This window comes from Melospiza georgiana, chromosome 2 (genome assembly GCF_028018845.1).
Source record: "Melospiza georgiana isolate bMelGeo1 chromosome 2, bMelGeo1.pri, whole genome shotgun sequence".
In the NCBI taxonomy this organism is placed as follows: Eukaryota; Metazoa; Chordata; class Aves; order Passeriformes; family Passerellidae; genus Melospiza; species Melospiza georgiana.
The window spans coordinates 6628924-6644422 of record NC_080431.1 but is presented as its reverse complement, the minus strand read 5'-3'; the positions used below and the strand labels follow the sequence as shown (position 1 = coordinate 6644422).

At 42.4% G+C, this 15499-nt stretch overlaps 1 protein-coding gene across 3 annotated transcripts in view; it reads left to right on the top strand.

The window, feature by feature from the left end:
- The first annotated feature begins 340 nt into the window (after positions 1 to 340).
- Positions 341 to 15499, top strand: part of CADM2 (cell adhesion molecule 2) — a 571830-nt gene continuing 556671 nt past the window's right edge. For 2 of the 3 annotated variants that reach the window (XM_058019107.1, XM_058019105.1), the window contains exon 1: positions 341 to 830. In XM_058019107.1, the coding sequence (XP_057875090.1) occupies positions 770 to 830 (61 nt within the window). In that variant the 5' untranslated portion in view covers positions 341 to 769. The remainder of the gene's footprint in view (positions 831 to 15499) is intronic. The other variant, XM_058019106.1, reaches the window with a different exon arrangement.

Sequence of the window (15499 nt, the reverse complement as noted above, 5' to 3'; positions counted from 1 at the left end):
GTCCGGGCGGGCTGTCACTCAGCGGTGCGCGAGGCGGGCCCGGCGGCGGGGCCCGCCCCTTTGCTTTGTAACGCGGCTTCTCATTGGCTACCGGGCCTGCCCCGAGCTGCTGCCATTGGGCAGCGCCGCGCGCCAGTCACGCGCCCGCCCGAGGGGCCGGGCCAGGCCTGAGGGGAGGGGCCCGGCCGGCGGAGGCGGAGCCGAAGGGAGCGCGGAGGCGTGGCCGCGGCGCAGGGAGGGCCGGGGTGTGGCGGGAGGGCGGGCCCGGGGGCGGGCCCGAGCGCAGAAAGGGGCGGGGCGAGCGGAGGTTGCCCTTGTGTCTCGCGCCGGGAAGCGGCTGGAGCGGAGCGGAGCCCCTGCGCATCCCCCCCGCCGGCCCCGGCGGCACGGCACGGGACAGCTCGCCACAGGCCAGCCGAGAGCAGCACGGACGGACGGACACGCCGGCAGGGGCAAGGGGAGCCGGCGGGGGCACCCGGCACCGCTCCGCGGTGGGAACCTGAACCTGCCCAGCAGCGCCGGAGCCAGCGGAGAGAGCCGCTCTTTCCTCCTCCTCCTCCTCCTCCCTCCCCAATCCACCCCCGCGACCCTGGTCCTCCTCCTCCTCCTCCTCCTCCTCACCCCACTGGATACAGCGAGGGAGACACTGCGGCGGAGGCGGCGGCGGCGGCGGCTCCTGCGGGGGGAAGGAAGCGCCCGGAGAGCGGAGCGGCGGGAGGCTGCGGATCTGCGTGCCTGGCGCCCACCCAGCCCGAGGGGAGCCCCCAGGATGCGGCTGAAGCCCGGCGCGCTCCTGCGCTTCTACAGCCTCTGCGGGATCCTCGTACAAGGTACCGCCTCCTCCCCACCCCTGCCCCACGCGTGGGGAGGGAGGGACGCCGGGGGGGCACCGCTGCGGCCCGGGGCACCCCAGATTTCCCCCCATCCTCACTCCTGACCCGCTCCCTCCCTCGCCCCCCTGGCCGTGCGCCCCCAGCCTCCCGCTCGGGTAGCTCTATCCAGCGCTGGAGCGCCGCACGGCTGTTAACCCTTCCTGCCCTTCTTCCCTCGCCAGCCTCTTCCCGCCCTCCTTCGCCCTCCGCGCTTCTTCCCCCACCTATCCCGACCCCCGCAGCCGCCCCCCCGATGGCCGTCTCCTCCTCGCCGCGAACGTGCCCCCCGAAAGTGCGAGTGCGGCCGCAGCGGCGGCGTGTGCGCTGCCACGGCATCCCGGGGAAACGTGCGGGCTCCAGCCGTGCCCCCCCGGCGGGGGGCGGCGGGATGGGGGGGTGCCCGCGCCTCGCTGCGCCGCCGCCGGGAGTGCGTGTCTGTGTGCGAGGCATCGAATGTGCGCGCAGGGTAATCGGATGAGCGCGGATCCCTTCGCCATCCTGCTCCTAGGCGGCTCATCCTGCAGCTAGTTTGCGGGCTGGATGTGTCCCCCTCTTCCTGGATGTGTCCCCCTCTCCCTGGGTGTATCCCCCTCCCTCTCCGTGCCGCCCGCCCGCCGCCGCTCCCCCTCGTTCCCGTTATCCGGCCGAGCGCGATGGAGCGGCCGCCGCGCAGGGGAGCCCCGCGACGCGCTGCGAGGTGACCGCCCGCCTGCCGGGGAGCCTCCCCAGCATCCCCAGCCCTCTCCCGCTCCGGAGGGAGCCGAGCCGGCCGCCGAGCCGCGCTGCCGCCGGGAGTTTCCCCTTCGCTCCCGGGATGGCGAGCGGGGAGCGGCCCCGGGCCCGGAGGGTACGGAGCCACCGGGGGAGCCACCCCGGTGCAACTCGCCGGCGGACCCCGCTCCTCCGGGGCATCTCCCAACCCTTCCCTCGGTGTTTCGGTGTGGCAAGGAGAAGCGGAGAGTCGATTAAACTAAGTGGCCTTGTAGGGTTTTTTTTTTTCCCCCTCTTTCTATTCTTTTTTATTTCTCCCCCCGCTCTCCTCCGTCATGCCATTTCACGTCAAGTTCAATATATTTCGCGTTTCCCATGGCTGCGTCATGTGTCGGGCGAGCTCTCCGGAGGGAGCCGCGGCTGGCAGCCCGGAGCGGGGGCACAGGAACCACCCGTGCTCCCGAATCTGGGAGCCTCCCCCGCTGCCATCCATCCCCATGGTCCCGACCCCCCGAGTGCCCCCGCTCCACCTCGCGGGGAAGTTCCCGGCCGAGGAGCAATGGGAGGGGAAGGGAGAGCGCTGGGCAGCCGCGGAGGACGCGTCCGTCGGGCGGATTATTTGCATTCTTTGCCGGTGTTGATGGGTTGCCCGGTACGTCACGGCACAAGGAGCCGCTGTGTTGGTGCTATACAGGATTATTTATGGGGGCATGTGCGGCGCGCTGCACCTGGGGGCTGGCTCCTCTGTGCCTCTCACATCTCCCTTTGAATTGTCAATTCATTGCCCTGCAACGGGGCTGGGGGGTGGGAAGGCTCTGGACTGACTTTGTGTCACCAATAAAATCGGGGCTGCTGCTGGAGGAGGAGGATTTGATCTTTGCTGAGATGCAATCAGCCGCATTCAGCGCGGCGCGGCTTTAAGAGTAAACCAGTGATTAAAAACAGTGATGTCTTTCACTGCAGTTTAGAGAGCGTGCCAGGCAGGATGGAACTCTGTGAACTGCATCAGGTAAAAAACGTGTTGCAAAGAAATGGGGTGTAGTGCAAAAAATCTGACTGTGACTGTGTGAAAATAACCAGATTGGGCCTGTCCTTGCAGACGGGAGAAAGTGATGCCTAACACATTACCCAGCTTGCCCTCTGAGTGTGTAAAACATCTCCCTCCCCTCTCTTCGGTTTCTCACAAAATTATTTTTTCAGCTCCTGATTAAAACTTCAGTCAGAAATACTTAGGCTCTCTGTGTACCACACTTGAGCAGAGTGTTCTTTCAAGGGGATATAAAGAACCTGTAACACTCAGGCAGAAGTGAGAGGAAGTAATTTCTCCAAGCCTTGTTTCCTGAGGTAAAGGAGAATGGAGGAGATGAATAAATACATTCCATAAGACTGTCCTCAGTGGCAGCTGTATGCAACAGAATATCAAATTCCTTCAGTCCACCTTAAAGTGCAACTTCGTAAATGTTGTTTGTTAGTTTCTGCCATTTATTTTGACAGAAGTAGCAGACACAGTTACCATTAGACACATTTCTTGTTGATAGCTTAATAGCTGCATTTAAAAGTAGTTTTTCCTTTGGCTTGATTTACTTCCCCAGACTGTCTAGTCAAGTGGCTCAATGGATTTGTTAGATTCCTCAAATTTTCTGTTTGTGGGACATGCAGGTTTTTCTGTCAGCTCTGATGGGAATAACATCTTTGTCCTGAGGATCTGAAACACTTCTGAACTGTAATTATTGGTTTCTGGTGGTGGAACTGAAGCTAATTAAAGACAAGATGACAAAGAGTCAAGCTGACGTGTGTCCTGTATGGAAGTTTCCCTTTCTGGCAAGATCTGTGGAGTGATTTGCCCAAGGAATCTGTCCTGAGTATTGATGAAGCATCAGCTGAGGGAAGAGGACATAGAATAATGGTTCTCAGCTTGTGCATGGAATAGCATTAGCAGCAAGCAGTCCCTTCAGAGAGGAGGCAGACAAGAAGTGCAAGAGCGCAGTGTCAGCTGCTTGCTGTGCCAGGGGAGCCAGGAGGTGGGAGAGGGAGTCAGAACATGTGGAGGAGCAGGGAAGTGGTTTGTCAGCTGAGTTTGGGGATGGTATTTGCCTGCTCTGCCCTCTCCAGCGTTTGCTGTGAAAGAGTGGGGATCTCTGGCTGCTGCTGTTCTTAACTTGAGCACTGTAACGAGCCTGGAGTGGGTAAATCATGTCCCAGGAGGTTAACCTGTTATTTATGTTTACAGAAAACCTTACTTTTTTTTTTTTTCCTTTCTGTTCTGATTGTCTTTTGACTTTGTGAATGTAGTTAAACAAAATTTAACAGTTGTAGGGGAGGCACGTTTTTAGAATAACTCAAGGGCTTCATCTGAGCTGCTTTTATGCAACCTGACGGGTAAGCTCGTTATTGTTGAGAGTCGCCACGTGAGAAACTGCTACAATAAAAACAGTTCTGCTGGATTCATAGGATACAGATACAGGTTAGGATTATCCTGGAATTGTAGCTGCTGTAGCCCCCTGCTGTGTGATAATGCAAATGGCATCTAATGCCTTAATGCGCTCGGCTCTGGGCAGTGCCATGTGTGGGAGCACCCGATCCACGTCCAAGGTTTTGCCAACACTGGGAAAATCTTCTCAGTGTGGTTGCTTCAGACTCTTCGAAGGCTTGCAACCTGTCTATTAATGAAAACAACGTAGGGACTCTTTAATTTGTCAGAAACTGTGGCCACTGATGCAACAAATCAGCTGAGACAGGTAATTGCTGGCGGGTGAGACTCTTTTTCATTAGCCCGGATCTGTTACAAGCAGAATAAAAAACCTGCAAACAAACCTGGACAAACATGGATATGACTGCTTGTGAGATCATCTGAGCTGATTTAAGATCAAGTTGTTACACATTACTCGATATCTTGTGTGTTTAGAGTTTGTTTTGAATTTTCAGTTGGATTTCTGTTGGCAAAGCCTTGGCAACCCAAGGCTGCCTGCACAGGGGTTGTCTTGACAGCTAAGCGTTCATATGCTAATACAGTGTACAGCAAGTCAAATGCATGGAGTTTTAATTCTGTTGGTGCTGTGAGGGCATACAAAATTGCATAATAAATACAGTAGTTTTAGTGCAGTCTCTGTGTGGAATATTTTAGACACGAGTTGAAAGATAAAATTTTTCACTCTACTTGATGGTGTCTGTCTTTATATGACTTCCATCAGTCTAACCAGGGCTTGGTAGGCTTATTAGCTGCTTAGTTCTCAGGTTGGTTCATCTTTTATGAATTATTTTGCTTGATTTCTTTGTGGCTTTTTATTGTTAGTCATTTTATAGCAGTTCAGGTTTAAAACATGAAGTAACTAAACAATCCATATTCCCATTGATGATGGCCCACGACTTCCCTGTGGAGTACATGAATAGGGATTACTCACTCAAATATTTATCACTCTTGCACTCTAAGTGTTTATCAAGTTTCTACCATGAAATGAGCAGTAAACAGTTTTGAAGTTTGTCACCAAAGATGTAACTCTATGGAAGTGCTCATTAACAGAAGCACCTCTGTTGAAGCAAATACATTTTTCTCCTCTACTTTCCTGTTAGTTTTTTCTTTTTTTTTAAAAAAAAAAATCATATTTCAGAAATGTAGAACAGTGAATCTGCCTCTGCTTTTAAATTTACTTGTCAGTTGCTATTCCATGATAATGTACTGCAAATGTCTAAGTTATAGTTTATTATTACAGAAGCCTTAGTTCTCATAATTAGCTCTCTCATCCCTCTGGCCTGATCCTGCTATTGACAAAATGTGTTGGATGAGATTACCCTTATTCTTTCCACCAAAGAATTATTCTCTTAATAGGAGTTATTCTTTTAATATTGCTATTTAAATTGAAGCTTGGATTTTGAGGTGGTTTTGGGGTTTTTTTCTTCCTTTTCTCTCCTGTACATTACAAATGTTGATTAAGTAACTGGTAACAGCAGTCATGTGTGGTATGGACGTGGACATCAGGTGCTTGCCAAAAAGAAGAGCAGTATAACCATCCAGAATGTGGTTGACTGAACTGGAACAGCGACTCCCTCTCCATCTAACACTTAAAAATGTAGAAATAGATGTGGTCATTGTCCTCTTAATGCCTTCTCCATGAGAAAGAAGGATTACTTCAATTTTGTTTTAATTGAGTTGAACAGCAGGCAGAAACTCCCAAAAGTTAGGGCCTCTCAAAATAATACAGGGTCTTGTGTACAGAGATTGCCACTGACATGCTTTTTAAAATACAGATCCCAAAACAAATGCAGAATGGTAAAACTATTAGACACAGTTTAGTGTGTGCTTCCTCTGGGATTGCATTGATATTAAGTATGATCTTAATGAGCATATCCCTTCTTCCCAAGGAGTTTTTGAGGTGTGTTTGAAAGGAAGAAAGGCAAATATCACGTTCCAGTGGCAAGGAATAAATTGTAAAATCATGATTTCTCTCAGGAATTTGCCCTTGAGCAATTATCCATCTACATAATGGAAACATTTTGGGAAGAACTGAGTATTTTCAAAAATGATTGTGGGTGTCTTTGCAAGCGTCCTTAATATTGTGTTTTTTTTGTGGTTTTTTTTTTTTTTTCTTCTTCTGAACCTATTTCAGGATCTTTTCCCTTCATTTTATAAATGAAAATTAAAGACAAAGCCCAAATGTTTGCAGTTTCTCTTATGTTAATGCATAATAAGCTCAGGATGGGTGCTTTAAATATCAATGCATAAGCCACTATCATTATAGCATTCTAAGGGAGTTGAAAGGAGGAGAGAACATTTATTTCAGGGACAGAACACTGGGTGCTCTGTAGCTGTTCTTCTGGTGCTCTCCTTTAATGCTTTCCAGCATGTGGAACTCAGAACAGCTACAGAGGGGTTAGTGAACAATGTAGGTGGTTTCTCTACCTATTTTCCCATCTCCTTTCTCTTTAATCTGTAAATGTGAGAAAAAAAAATCTTACTTGCATCCTTTGCTGTCCTTTTATTTGCAAAACAGAGACGTTGGGATCTTTGTAAGTCTTATTTAGGAATGCTTTTGCTGTCTTGACAAGTTGAGGGTTTTTGAGGGAAGGACAATTTCCTCCCAACACTGAGTTGTGTTTACTGGTTTCTAGTTTAATCAAATGTCTTTTGGAGAGTGTGAGTGCTTTTGTAACTTTTGCATTTAAAGTAGCAGCAAATCAGTTTTAATATAGCTTTACATTACTATAAATTCGTGCTTTCTTTTTTTTTTGTTTTTTAATACTCAATTTGGATTTATCTTTTTTTCCTTAAATAGCTGATAGAGATTATTAACTGTGCATAGACAGCTGCTCTTTAGTTTCAGTAAAATAATTATAGTGTATGTTCCTCAATTCAAACACCTAAAGTTCTTTCAGAGCTGAACATTTTGCTGTATAAATTTTGTTCATGTGGAGGTACCTTCCTGAACAACTCTACAGTTTTTCTTCTGTTTTTTGAATGGATTTGGCTAGGTTTAGGTTTTTTGTAAAGCAGTGTGTGTCATCACATATCCAGTATGGAGGTTGTTTAAATAGCTTTGATATTCCCTCTATCATCACCTTTGTGTAAACAGTTTTTTGGGAAGGATAGTGCAGGAAAGATTGTTATTTATGTTAGAGGTAAAAATATCCTGGTGATGTTTTAAACCTCTTGTATGCCACAGGATTAATCAAACAATGGTTCTAATCATGGTTATTCAATTACTGAACCTTAGGTGAAGGAACCAGAGTCTGCTGCTACATGCAAAAAATATCTGTGACCACTTTTGGAGATACAGTTACACCTTTATCATCAATGTATGATGCACTGCACTATTGCTGCTGCTTCTGGCAGAAGCTGCATAGGCAGTGCAGCTGTACAGACCCATTGGAATCCTAAAACTCCCATTTTTTTCCCCAAGTTCAGCACTGGAGATTGAAGAACTGCCACTGACTGACAGCTCTGAAGAGAGTAAGACCAAATTACTTCACGGCAGCAGCTGTAGTAGGCACGGGCAGTGTGGTATTTTCTGTCTGCTCAGATATTTATCCCAAACTGACCTACATCTGCTGGATTAACAGTGTAACTTGACCTGCTTTTACTCCTGCTATGCTGCGAGGCAGGGAGGCAGTTCTGGTTAGTCCCTAACCAGGGAAAAAGCTGTACTAGTTGAAGCAGAAGCAATCAAATTTATTTTAATTAAAAGATTGTAAAAAGTATGTTCTAGCATCAAGTTCATTTCATATTTATCCTTTTTAAAGGTTTTTTTTTTTCCTTCCCTGAGTGTTAATATATTTTTATATGTGAACTTAAAATCTTGACATGCTGGTTGGTGCTTTATTGTGGTACACTCGAGAATAGTGAATAATTCTCCATTGATTTTCACAATTTATACAGAGAAAGTGAGACTTAATTTGATAAATGAAAACACTTATTTTCACTCTTGAATTTCTATAACTGATTGAGATTTTTCATGTCTTCAAATACACAGAAACATTGAAGTGCAGCCATTTGCAAATTGGAGAATCAATGCAGTGACTATAAATTTTACTTACTAAACTGATTGCTAATCAGACTAACAAAGTTTCCCAAATCTGTGACAGGTCATCAAATGGTATAATATGTTGAAATATTCTATTTATATGAATTCTTTTGTTAGCGACTAAGAATAATAGTAGTGAGAATGAATCAAAGAACTTCTTGTCTTTGGAGGAAACCTTAAACTAACACGCCACTTCTTAAATGACATGTGAAGCATCTTCTTGGCATTGCAGGTTTCTCTTAACTTCACAGTTATTTAACTTTTCCATTGCAGGTTTATAATAGTGTTACTGATGTTTTCAATCTTGTATAGTGTAGCTTTGTAACACTATGAAAAATAGGTGAGATTTGGGTTGATATGGAGGAATATAGAAGTGCCATCTTGTTCAGTGGTGGTTGTGGTCAATGACAAATTACATGTGTGCAGTCAAAAGGAAATCCCTTCAATTTTAATTTAAAACCAATTGTAGCAAAAGTGGCATCACCTAACACTGAGAAGCTTTTCAGAACTTAAATATCAAGTCAGATAATTGACAGGACATTGTATAGCAAAAGAGTGTCTCTCATGTTTTAGTATAAAATTAGCAGTGAATTAGCTTTAAAGACTGTGTTTTCTCTAAAGGCTGGAGTGCTCAGCCTGACATGTCTTAGGGCAAATCTTGACTGCTGCTTGTATTAACACAGTCAAGATGGTGTGGTTTCAAACACAGGTATAAGTAATTTAAGTATGCGTTAAAATGAGTATTTGCCCATCTTCTGCAGAACTATTTGCCATTCTTCTTATTATATGGATTTTTTTGACAAGTATGTGGCATATCTCTCCTCAGTAAATGTAAGGTTTGTGGTTTACCAACTTTTGGTTAATACTTCTTTTTGGTGTGTAAAATGCAAAATTGGTTCTTAGAGTGAATAAAACTCATTAACTCCTTAAATAATAGTCCAAAGCTCACGTAATTTCAGTACTTTCCCCACAAAATAAGTCTGAGTTTTAGAATTGGACCAGAAAAAAATTTAAATATTTTCAGCTTCCTAAGCCATCTTTGTTTTGCAAATTATAAATCATTACTGCTTTGCTGCATTCTGAATGGTGAATTTGGGAGCCACTGGGAAAGCATATAATCAATAGAAATATATGGGCCATTTGTTTTTATTTATGAAAGATAAAAAAACCTTACTGGCTTGTCGACCTATTTATGGGATTTTCACATACTTAGCACATAAGATTAATGTAGTTTCAAATAGTTTGGAATATAACATTGGTTTAAGTGACTAGACTTTTATATGTTTTGTGGAAGCAATATCTGGGGACAGGGGGAGGAGGAGAGTTCTTGAAAACAATGAGATTGTTGAATTTCCCAAGCTGTCTTTGGATTTTGAGAAAGAGTTATGCCAGATTTTGTACAAATCTGCTTTTGTCTGTTAGAAGTGATACTTCTGTTCTGCAAAAGAACAATTTCTTCCTGATATGATGCAAAATGGAAAAACAGGAAATCTGGATAAAGAAGGCAGTTGAACATGTGCTATGAAGGATATTCTTCATTTACTGTGATATCAGGATTTGCACAGGATTTGCAAGTGCAGATGCACTTAGTGTTCCTTAGACTATGTCTCTTGCAAACTGAAATATACCAGAAACCCCAACAGGAAAACAAAATCTAGTAGTCTTTATCATTTCAAGTAAACAAATGAAAAGTTTTTGTTTAGAATTAATATAATAGTTTTTTGTTTTTTTTTTTTTTTTCCTTCTAATTGGTTGAACTTTTTTATAGAATTTAAATATCTTCAGAAATAAATTTCAAAATATGTGAGTAGCTGGTCACAGATAAATGCAGATTAATCTCCCTCTAGGCATTGTCTGTGCAGGATGACTGCCAGTAAAAAAAAAAACAAAAAAACAAAATAAAACAAAAATAAATCTTTATTTTCCTTCTGCTTGCTGCTTATGGTGGGGAAACAGCAGTAGCTCTGCTCTGTATGCATGAGGGATTTGCTTTCCTAAGATTGTGAGGATAAAGGCCTCAAATTTGGATCCTGTCTAATCTGTTTACATTGATGTGTCAATTCTGCAAGGAGTGAGCTGTGCCAGGACAGAGCCTGCGTGTTCTTCATGGATGATACCTGGATGGATGGATGGATGGATGGATGGATGGATGGATGGATGGATGGATGGATAGATGGATGGATGGAGGACAGGACATGTGGACAGCCCATTTCTCTAGGAATAAAACATCCCTCTCTGGACTTAACACAGAAGCCTTTGCTGTGCAGGGCCAAGACCTCTGTGAAGATCAGGCTGGAACAATCCCTGTATGACTGCAGGTTTGCAGGATGCACTCACTGGGACTTTTCACTGTTCTCCTGCTGTGAATTTCCACCTCTTCCCCTCTGCAGGAAATGGAATGAAACAAGTCAAGATTTTAGGGGAAGTGCATGCTGCAGAAGCTGTGAAGCTGTGAGAGGACAACCTTCCTACTTTGAGGATAAATTGCCTGAGATGGATGTGACAGCAGGATTAGAATTATTTTTCTCTCTTTTTTTTTTTTTTTTTTTTTTTTTTTTTGCTAGAGTTCGGTTTGGTTTTGTTTTATTTTTAATTATTGGTGTTTTCTGCCCACTACTTCTCTGCCTTCCTCAAATGTGTGCTGACAGAGGTGAGGAGGAGAGCCAGTTGGAGTCAGTCCCTGGCACTGGAGCCTGCCTCCTGCCAGGGACATTGGTTTCAAATGCTTTTTATAGGGATGGTCACAAAGCTCCAGTCTCTTTTGTCCATTCACCTGATTTTTTTTAATGTCAGCAAAACGTGGAGGACTTCCTACAGGCATAAGTAGGACAGGGTAAATATGAGAGCTGAAAATACTTCAGAAGTCACCACAGGAAAACCAGGAATTGCGATGGATTTCTGCGGATTGGTACAAATGTACTGCATGAGAGCATTTCAGCGTAGCCCCATTTAATTTTCCTCATTCTGAGTTAAGAGAAATCAATTGCTTGATTTGAGCATCTCATTCAAATGCAGCTGAAGCACTTGGTATGTGCAGTTAACTCCCATTTTCTCTCTAATGTTACAGGACAAGCCATTTCACTGTAGAATGCAGTAGGACCCAGAATACTCCAAGTATCAATGCCACTTGTGCTCTGTTTGAATTAAGAGGCTTACAGAGAAGATTCAATGAAATGTATATTGATATGAGAAATTGGAGTTGACTTATGAATGTCAATGTCAAAACAGAAGATGTCTTCAGAAATATACTTCCACTGCTGTTGTGTCCTTGTGATCTGAGTGAGATCTTAGGAAATCCAGCATGTCTAAAAAATGGAATTACTGCTCTGCATGTGTAGCAACATGCTTATCAAATTTAAACATGGGCAGCCACGCTGCTACAACTTGGGTAAGATGTTTGAACAGAAGGAGTAGGCAGTTTCTTAGGTGCTGCTCTTGCCTCCTGGCAAACCTCTGGATTGTCTCAATCTCATTCTCTAAAAGGGGAATTTTTCACATGAAAACTCTCAGTTCAGCTAACACCTGAAATATCTACCCCATTTCTGAAAGGCTTCTGTTGCTTGCAGAATAGAAAAGTAACTGTGAAGCAGCTGGCAAAAAATTTTTTAAACACATTACTGTGTTTTTAAACATATTATTGGGGCTGTCTGTATTGTGAATATATTTTTTGTGTCTGGAACATGTGGAACACTATCAAGTGTCAGGCTGTTGTATAGGGGAATCAATACAAATACAGTGTTTTGGCCAAATTAGGGAATAGTCCCCAGAGGAGAATTAAGAAAAGCTGAGCAATCCATCCAGTGTTTGTGGTGCTTCAGAGCAAGATTTGTGTTATTGCAAATCTCTGCCATCCTTGCGTGTGCAAGTTGGTTTTGATTTTATTTTTTTTTTTTTTTCACAGCACACCCTTGTAAGGCATCTACATCAGATGCTTTAATAACTCCTGACAAACTTGTTAGTATTGTTTCCTGTGGCAGTGTGACAGATTTTATTGCAGAATACACACGCATATGTGAATTCAGATTACAAAAATAAATCAATGGATGATGATATTTGAAAACTTTTAAATAGAGAACTAGGTGGTGCTGTTCTTTCATCTTTGTTGCTTAGCTGAATTCTTAAGTATGGACTGAGAACACCAGGCTACTACTTTTCATGAATTTAGCTGTCTTAAATGTTAGAAGAAGTTATTTTTTCAGATTTCATTGAGAATGCTACTTTAACAGCTAATAATTTCTCAGTGAACAATTTGTTTTATGGAAAAGAACTTTTGCATTGAACAAATGGTGTAGTTTCATTCAGCATGGTGATATACTTCCTTTTATTTTCAGTTTGAATGACTTTGGAGCTAATTCAAATAACTTTTTAGACTCTATACTTGGTGTAATATTTAGGTTTATTTGTTCTAATCAGTTTAACTTGTTTAGTTGTGTGAACCTTTTTAATCCTTTTCCACTGTTGGTTTCTTAAACACTTTGGGACTAATTTGCTAACAGCACAATGAGATCATCAATAATTGCTGGAAGAAATTTGTTGTAATTCTGTAGTAGCACTATATAAACCACAATTAATTAAACGAGAAAACCAATTTATTAAGTTTTATTCCATTTACAAAAAATATAAATTTTTAATCACTGTCTTGTCTCAATGCCATTAATGCTGCAATAGGAAATGCTGCAGCTAGATTATAATGAACTGCCTAGGAACGAGATAGATTTGTTTTATTAGTGTTCAGTGTTGCAGCAGAATAATAAATGTCTAATTAGACTCCAGCTCCAGTATGTAGCACTTCTGTAGAGTGCCTCTCATTGACCACTGCTTCAACTAAAACGTTGAAAGAACAGATGGAAGATAAAGAAACAAGGGGAAAATGTACTTCTGCACTGAAAAAGAAATGAAAATGTGCTCTGCCTAGGTCAGAGTTATAAATGTGTTTGCTCTAAGTATGTAATTACTTACTCAAAAAATAAGCTGCAGCTGTTAATGGAGGAGTGTGAAAACACTTTTTCATGGAATTTGTTTCCCCTATTGCTTCTGAAGTGCTGCAATACAGAATGGAATCTGAAACAGAAAGTTGGGTTTGGACTTTATGCTTAATAATGAACCATCAAAAAATGCTTTTACTTGACTCAAATTAGGGATTTAGTCAAATATCTAAATAGTACCCATACAATTGCAAATTTGTGTCTACCAATGTTAAAAGCAATAATTCATTTTATGTTGATTTTTGTGAGATTTTAGCATCACCAAAGTAGCTATTCCATGGTTTGAAAAGCAATGGAAGATGTTTTGAAAAACAGGAAAGAAACCCAAAACAACTCCAATTCACAAAAATTTAAAATCTGTTTTTATTCCTGACAAGCAAATATTCTTAGCTCTGAAGCAGGAGTCACATTTTATCATCCTCTTTGTGGTAATGGACTTTGTCCAGTGTTTTTGGTTTTAGTTTTTACCATTAAAAGCTACTAATAAAAACTCACTGCCAGAGTTACTTCAGTGCTTAGTGCTTGCTTAGTGCAGAATGGCATCTCAGAGACAGTGGTTCAATTCGCGTGGGTTAACAGACTATTTGCTTTTAAAAGGGATGTGTTAATAGATTTAGTGTTCCTAACTGTAATTGGGTACAAGTGTGCAGAAGATTTCTGAATGTCTATTATAAATTTAAAATTATCAAACCAGCTACCTTCAGAAGTTTGCACTTTCTCCCACAGCCCATAGTGTGGGAGATCAGCACGTACTTAAAATTATTGCAAGTACTTAATTTTTACAGCATTTCCCTCTTTTTTCTCAGGAAGGGTTGGACCCCTGAACCAAGTCCTTCTATGTCCAAGTGTTCTCTTAAAGAAGTATTTGACTGGAAAGAGGGAGAATTTATTATAAGTAGTTAGTAATTTTCAAGTGTTGTGATTCAAAACCACTAAAATTTATTATTTATGTACTGTGTTGGAAGTGGGCTGACAATAAATAAATGCACCACTTATAAGTCTTTCTATCCCAGCCCATGCTTTTCAAAGCAAGCTAAGAATGAATTTATGAAAGAGTGAGGTGTTAGAACTAGAACTGCTGTTATTTCATTGATTTTTTCTAAGTTACAGGTGCTATTTAATAATCTGATTTAAGCCAGGTGCTCTGAAAATGTCCTGTGATTTCTACAACATTCTGCAGCACTCCAAAATAACTTTTAGAAAATGGATGCTGCTTGATCCTTAGATGTGAGGAAGAGAGAGGGGGCTAATATTATTTTTTCAAAATAGAGGAAATATGATAAAAACCATCTTTATTTCTTTTGTTCTGCTTAGGTTCTGGGAAGCACAAGGATTCCAAAAACATCAAATATGTCCCTGCCCATGGCAGGGAGGTTGGAAATAGGTGATCTATCAAGTCCCTTCCAACCCAGGCCATTCTCTGGTTCTGTGATCACTAAAGCTCAGATTTGCTTTCTTAGTACATTAAAATAATATTAAATTCTTTTTTTGTTTTCCCCCCCTAGTGAGTGTTACCAGTATGAGGAGAGATCTGAATGAGGTACTGAGTTTTAGGTAACTTCTGTTTGAAATTATTTAGATTGGCACAGTAGGTTTTTTCCCTTGGCTTACATTGCAATGAATAATTTATACATGAGGTGCAAGATGACACTGTATATAAGGTTACTTTCTAATCCAGGAAAATGCCACAATGTAAAGGAGCCATAAAATACTTTGCATTTCTATTTGTGAGGAAATTATATTATTTTTTTCCAACATTCTTTGATTTAGGTTTTGTGTTCCACTTTCAGATTTTCTTCTCTTTTCATCTGTGACTCTATCTATTCTTTCTCCATCGTCTGAGCTTTTACTTTTTTGTTGTTTTGTTCTTTTGTCAGTTGCAATAAGTCCTGATATTTTAAATTTGTTATATCAGCTGAGTCATAATTCTGAATAAACATGAAATTGCTGTGTGTTTTGGGCCAAAAGCATGAGGAACCCATTGTCACCTGTTAGTAGTGTGGGTTTGGCTTTTTTTATTTTGGTGTTTGTTGTGTTTTTTCCTTTTGTTTGGATTTGAGTAAGGATAATGGGGTAATACTAAACATTAATATCTGATTTAGTAAAAAAGACAACTGCACACAACTTAACTTCCATGGTATCTATGGAAAGGTTGTAAGAAGGAGACAATAGAGAGCTACCTCGTTTTTTGATAACAATATCTCAGATTTTGCTGCTTTTGCATCACTTTTGAGTTCTTAGATATTTTCTCTTGGTATTTACAAGTACTTCCTCTTTGTTTTCACCGTGTTTCAGTTGCCACAGAGTAACTGTTTTATTTCAAATATAGTCAAAACAAGGCTCTCTAGTATGACTTCAGTGTAGGGTGTGACTCGGGTTTGTTTCTTCAGCACACCTCAAGACAACTCACACTTCA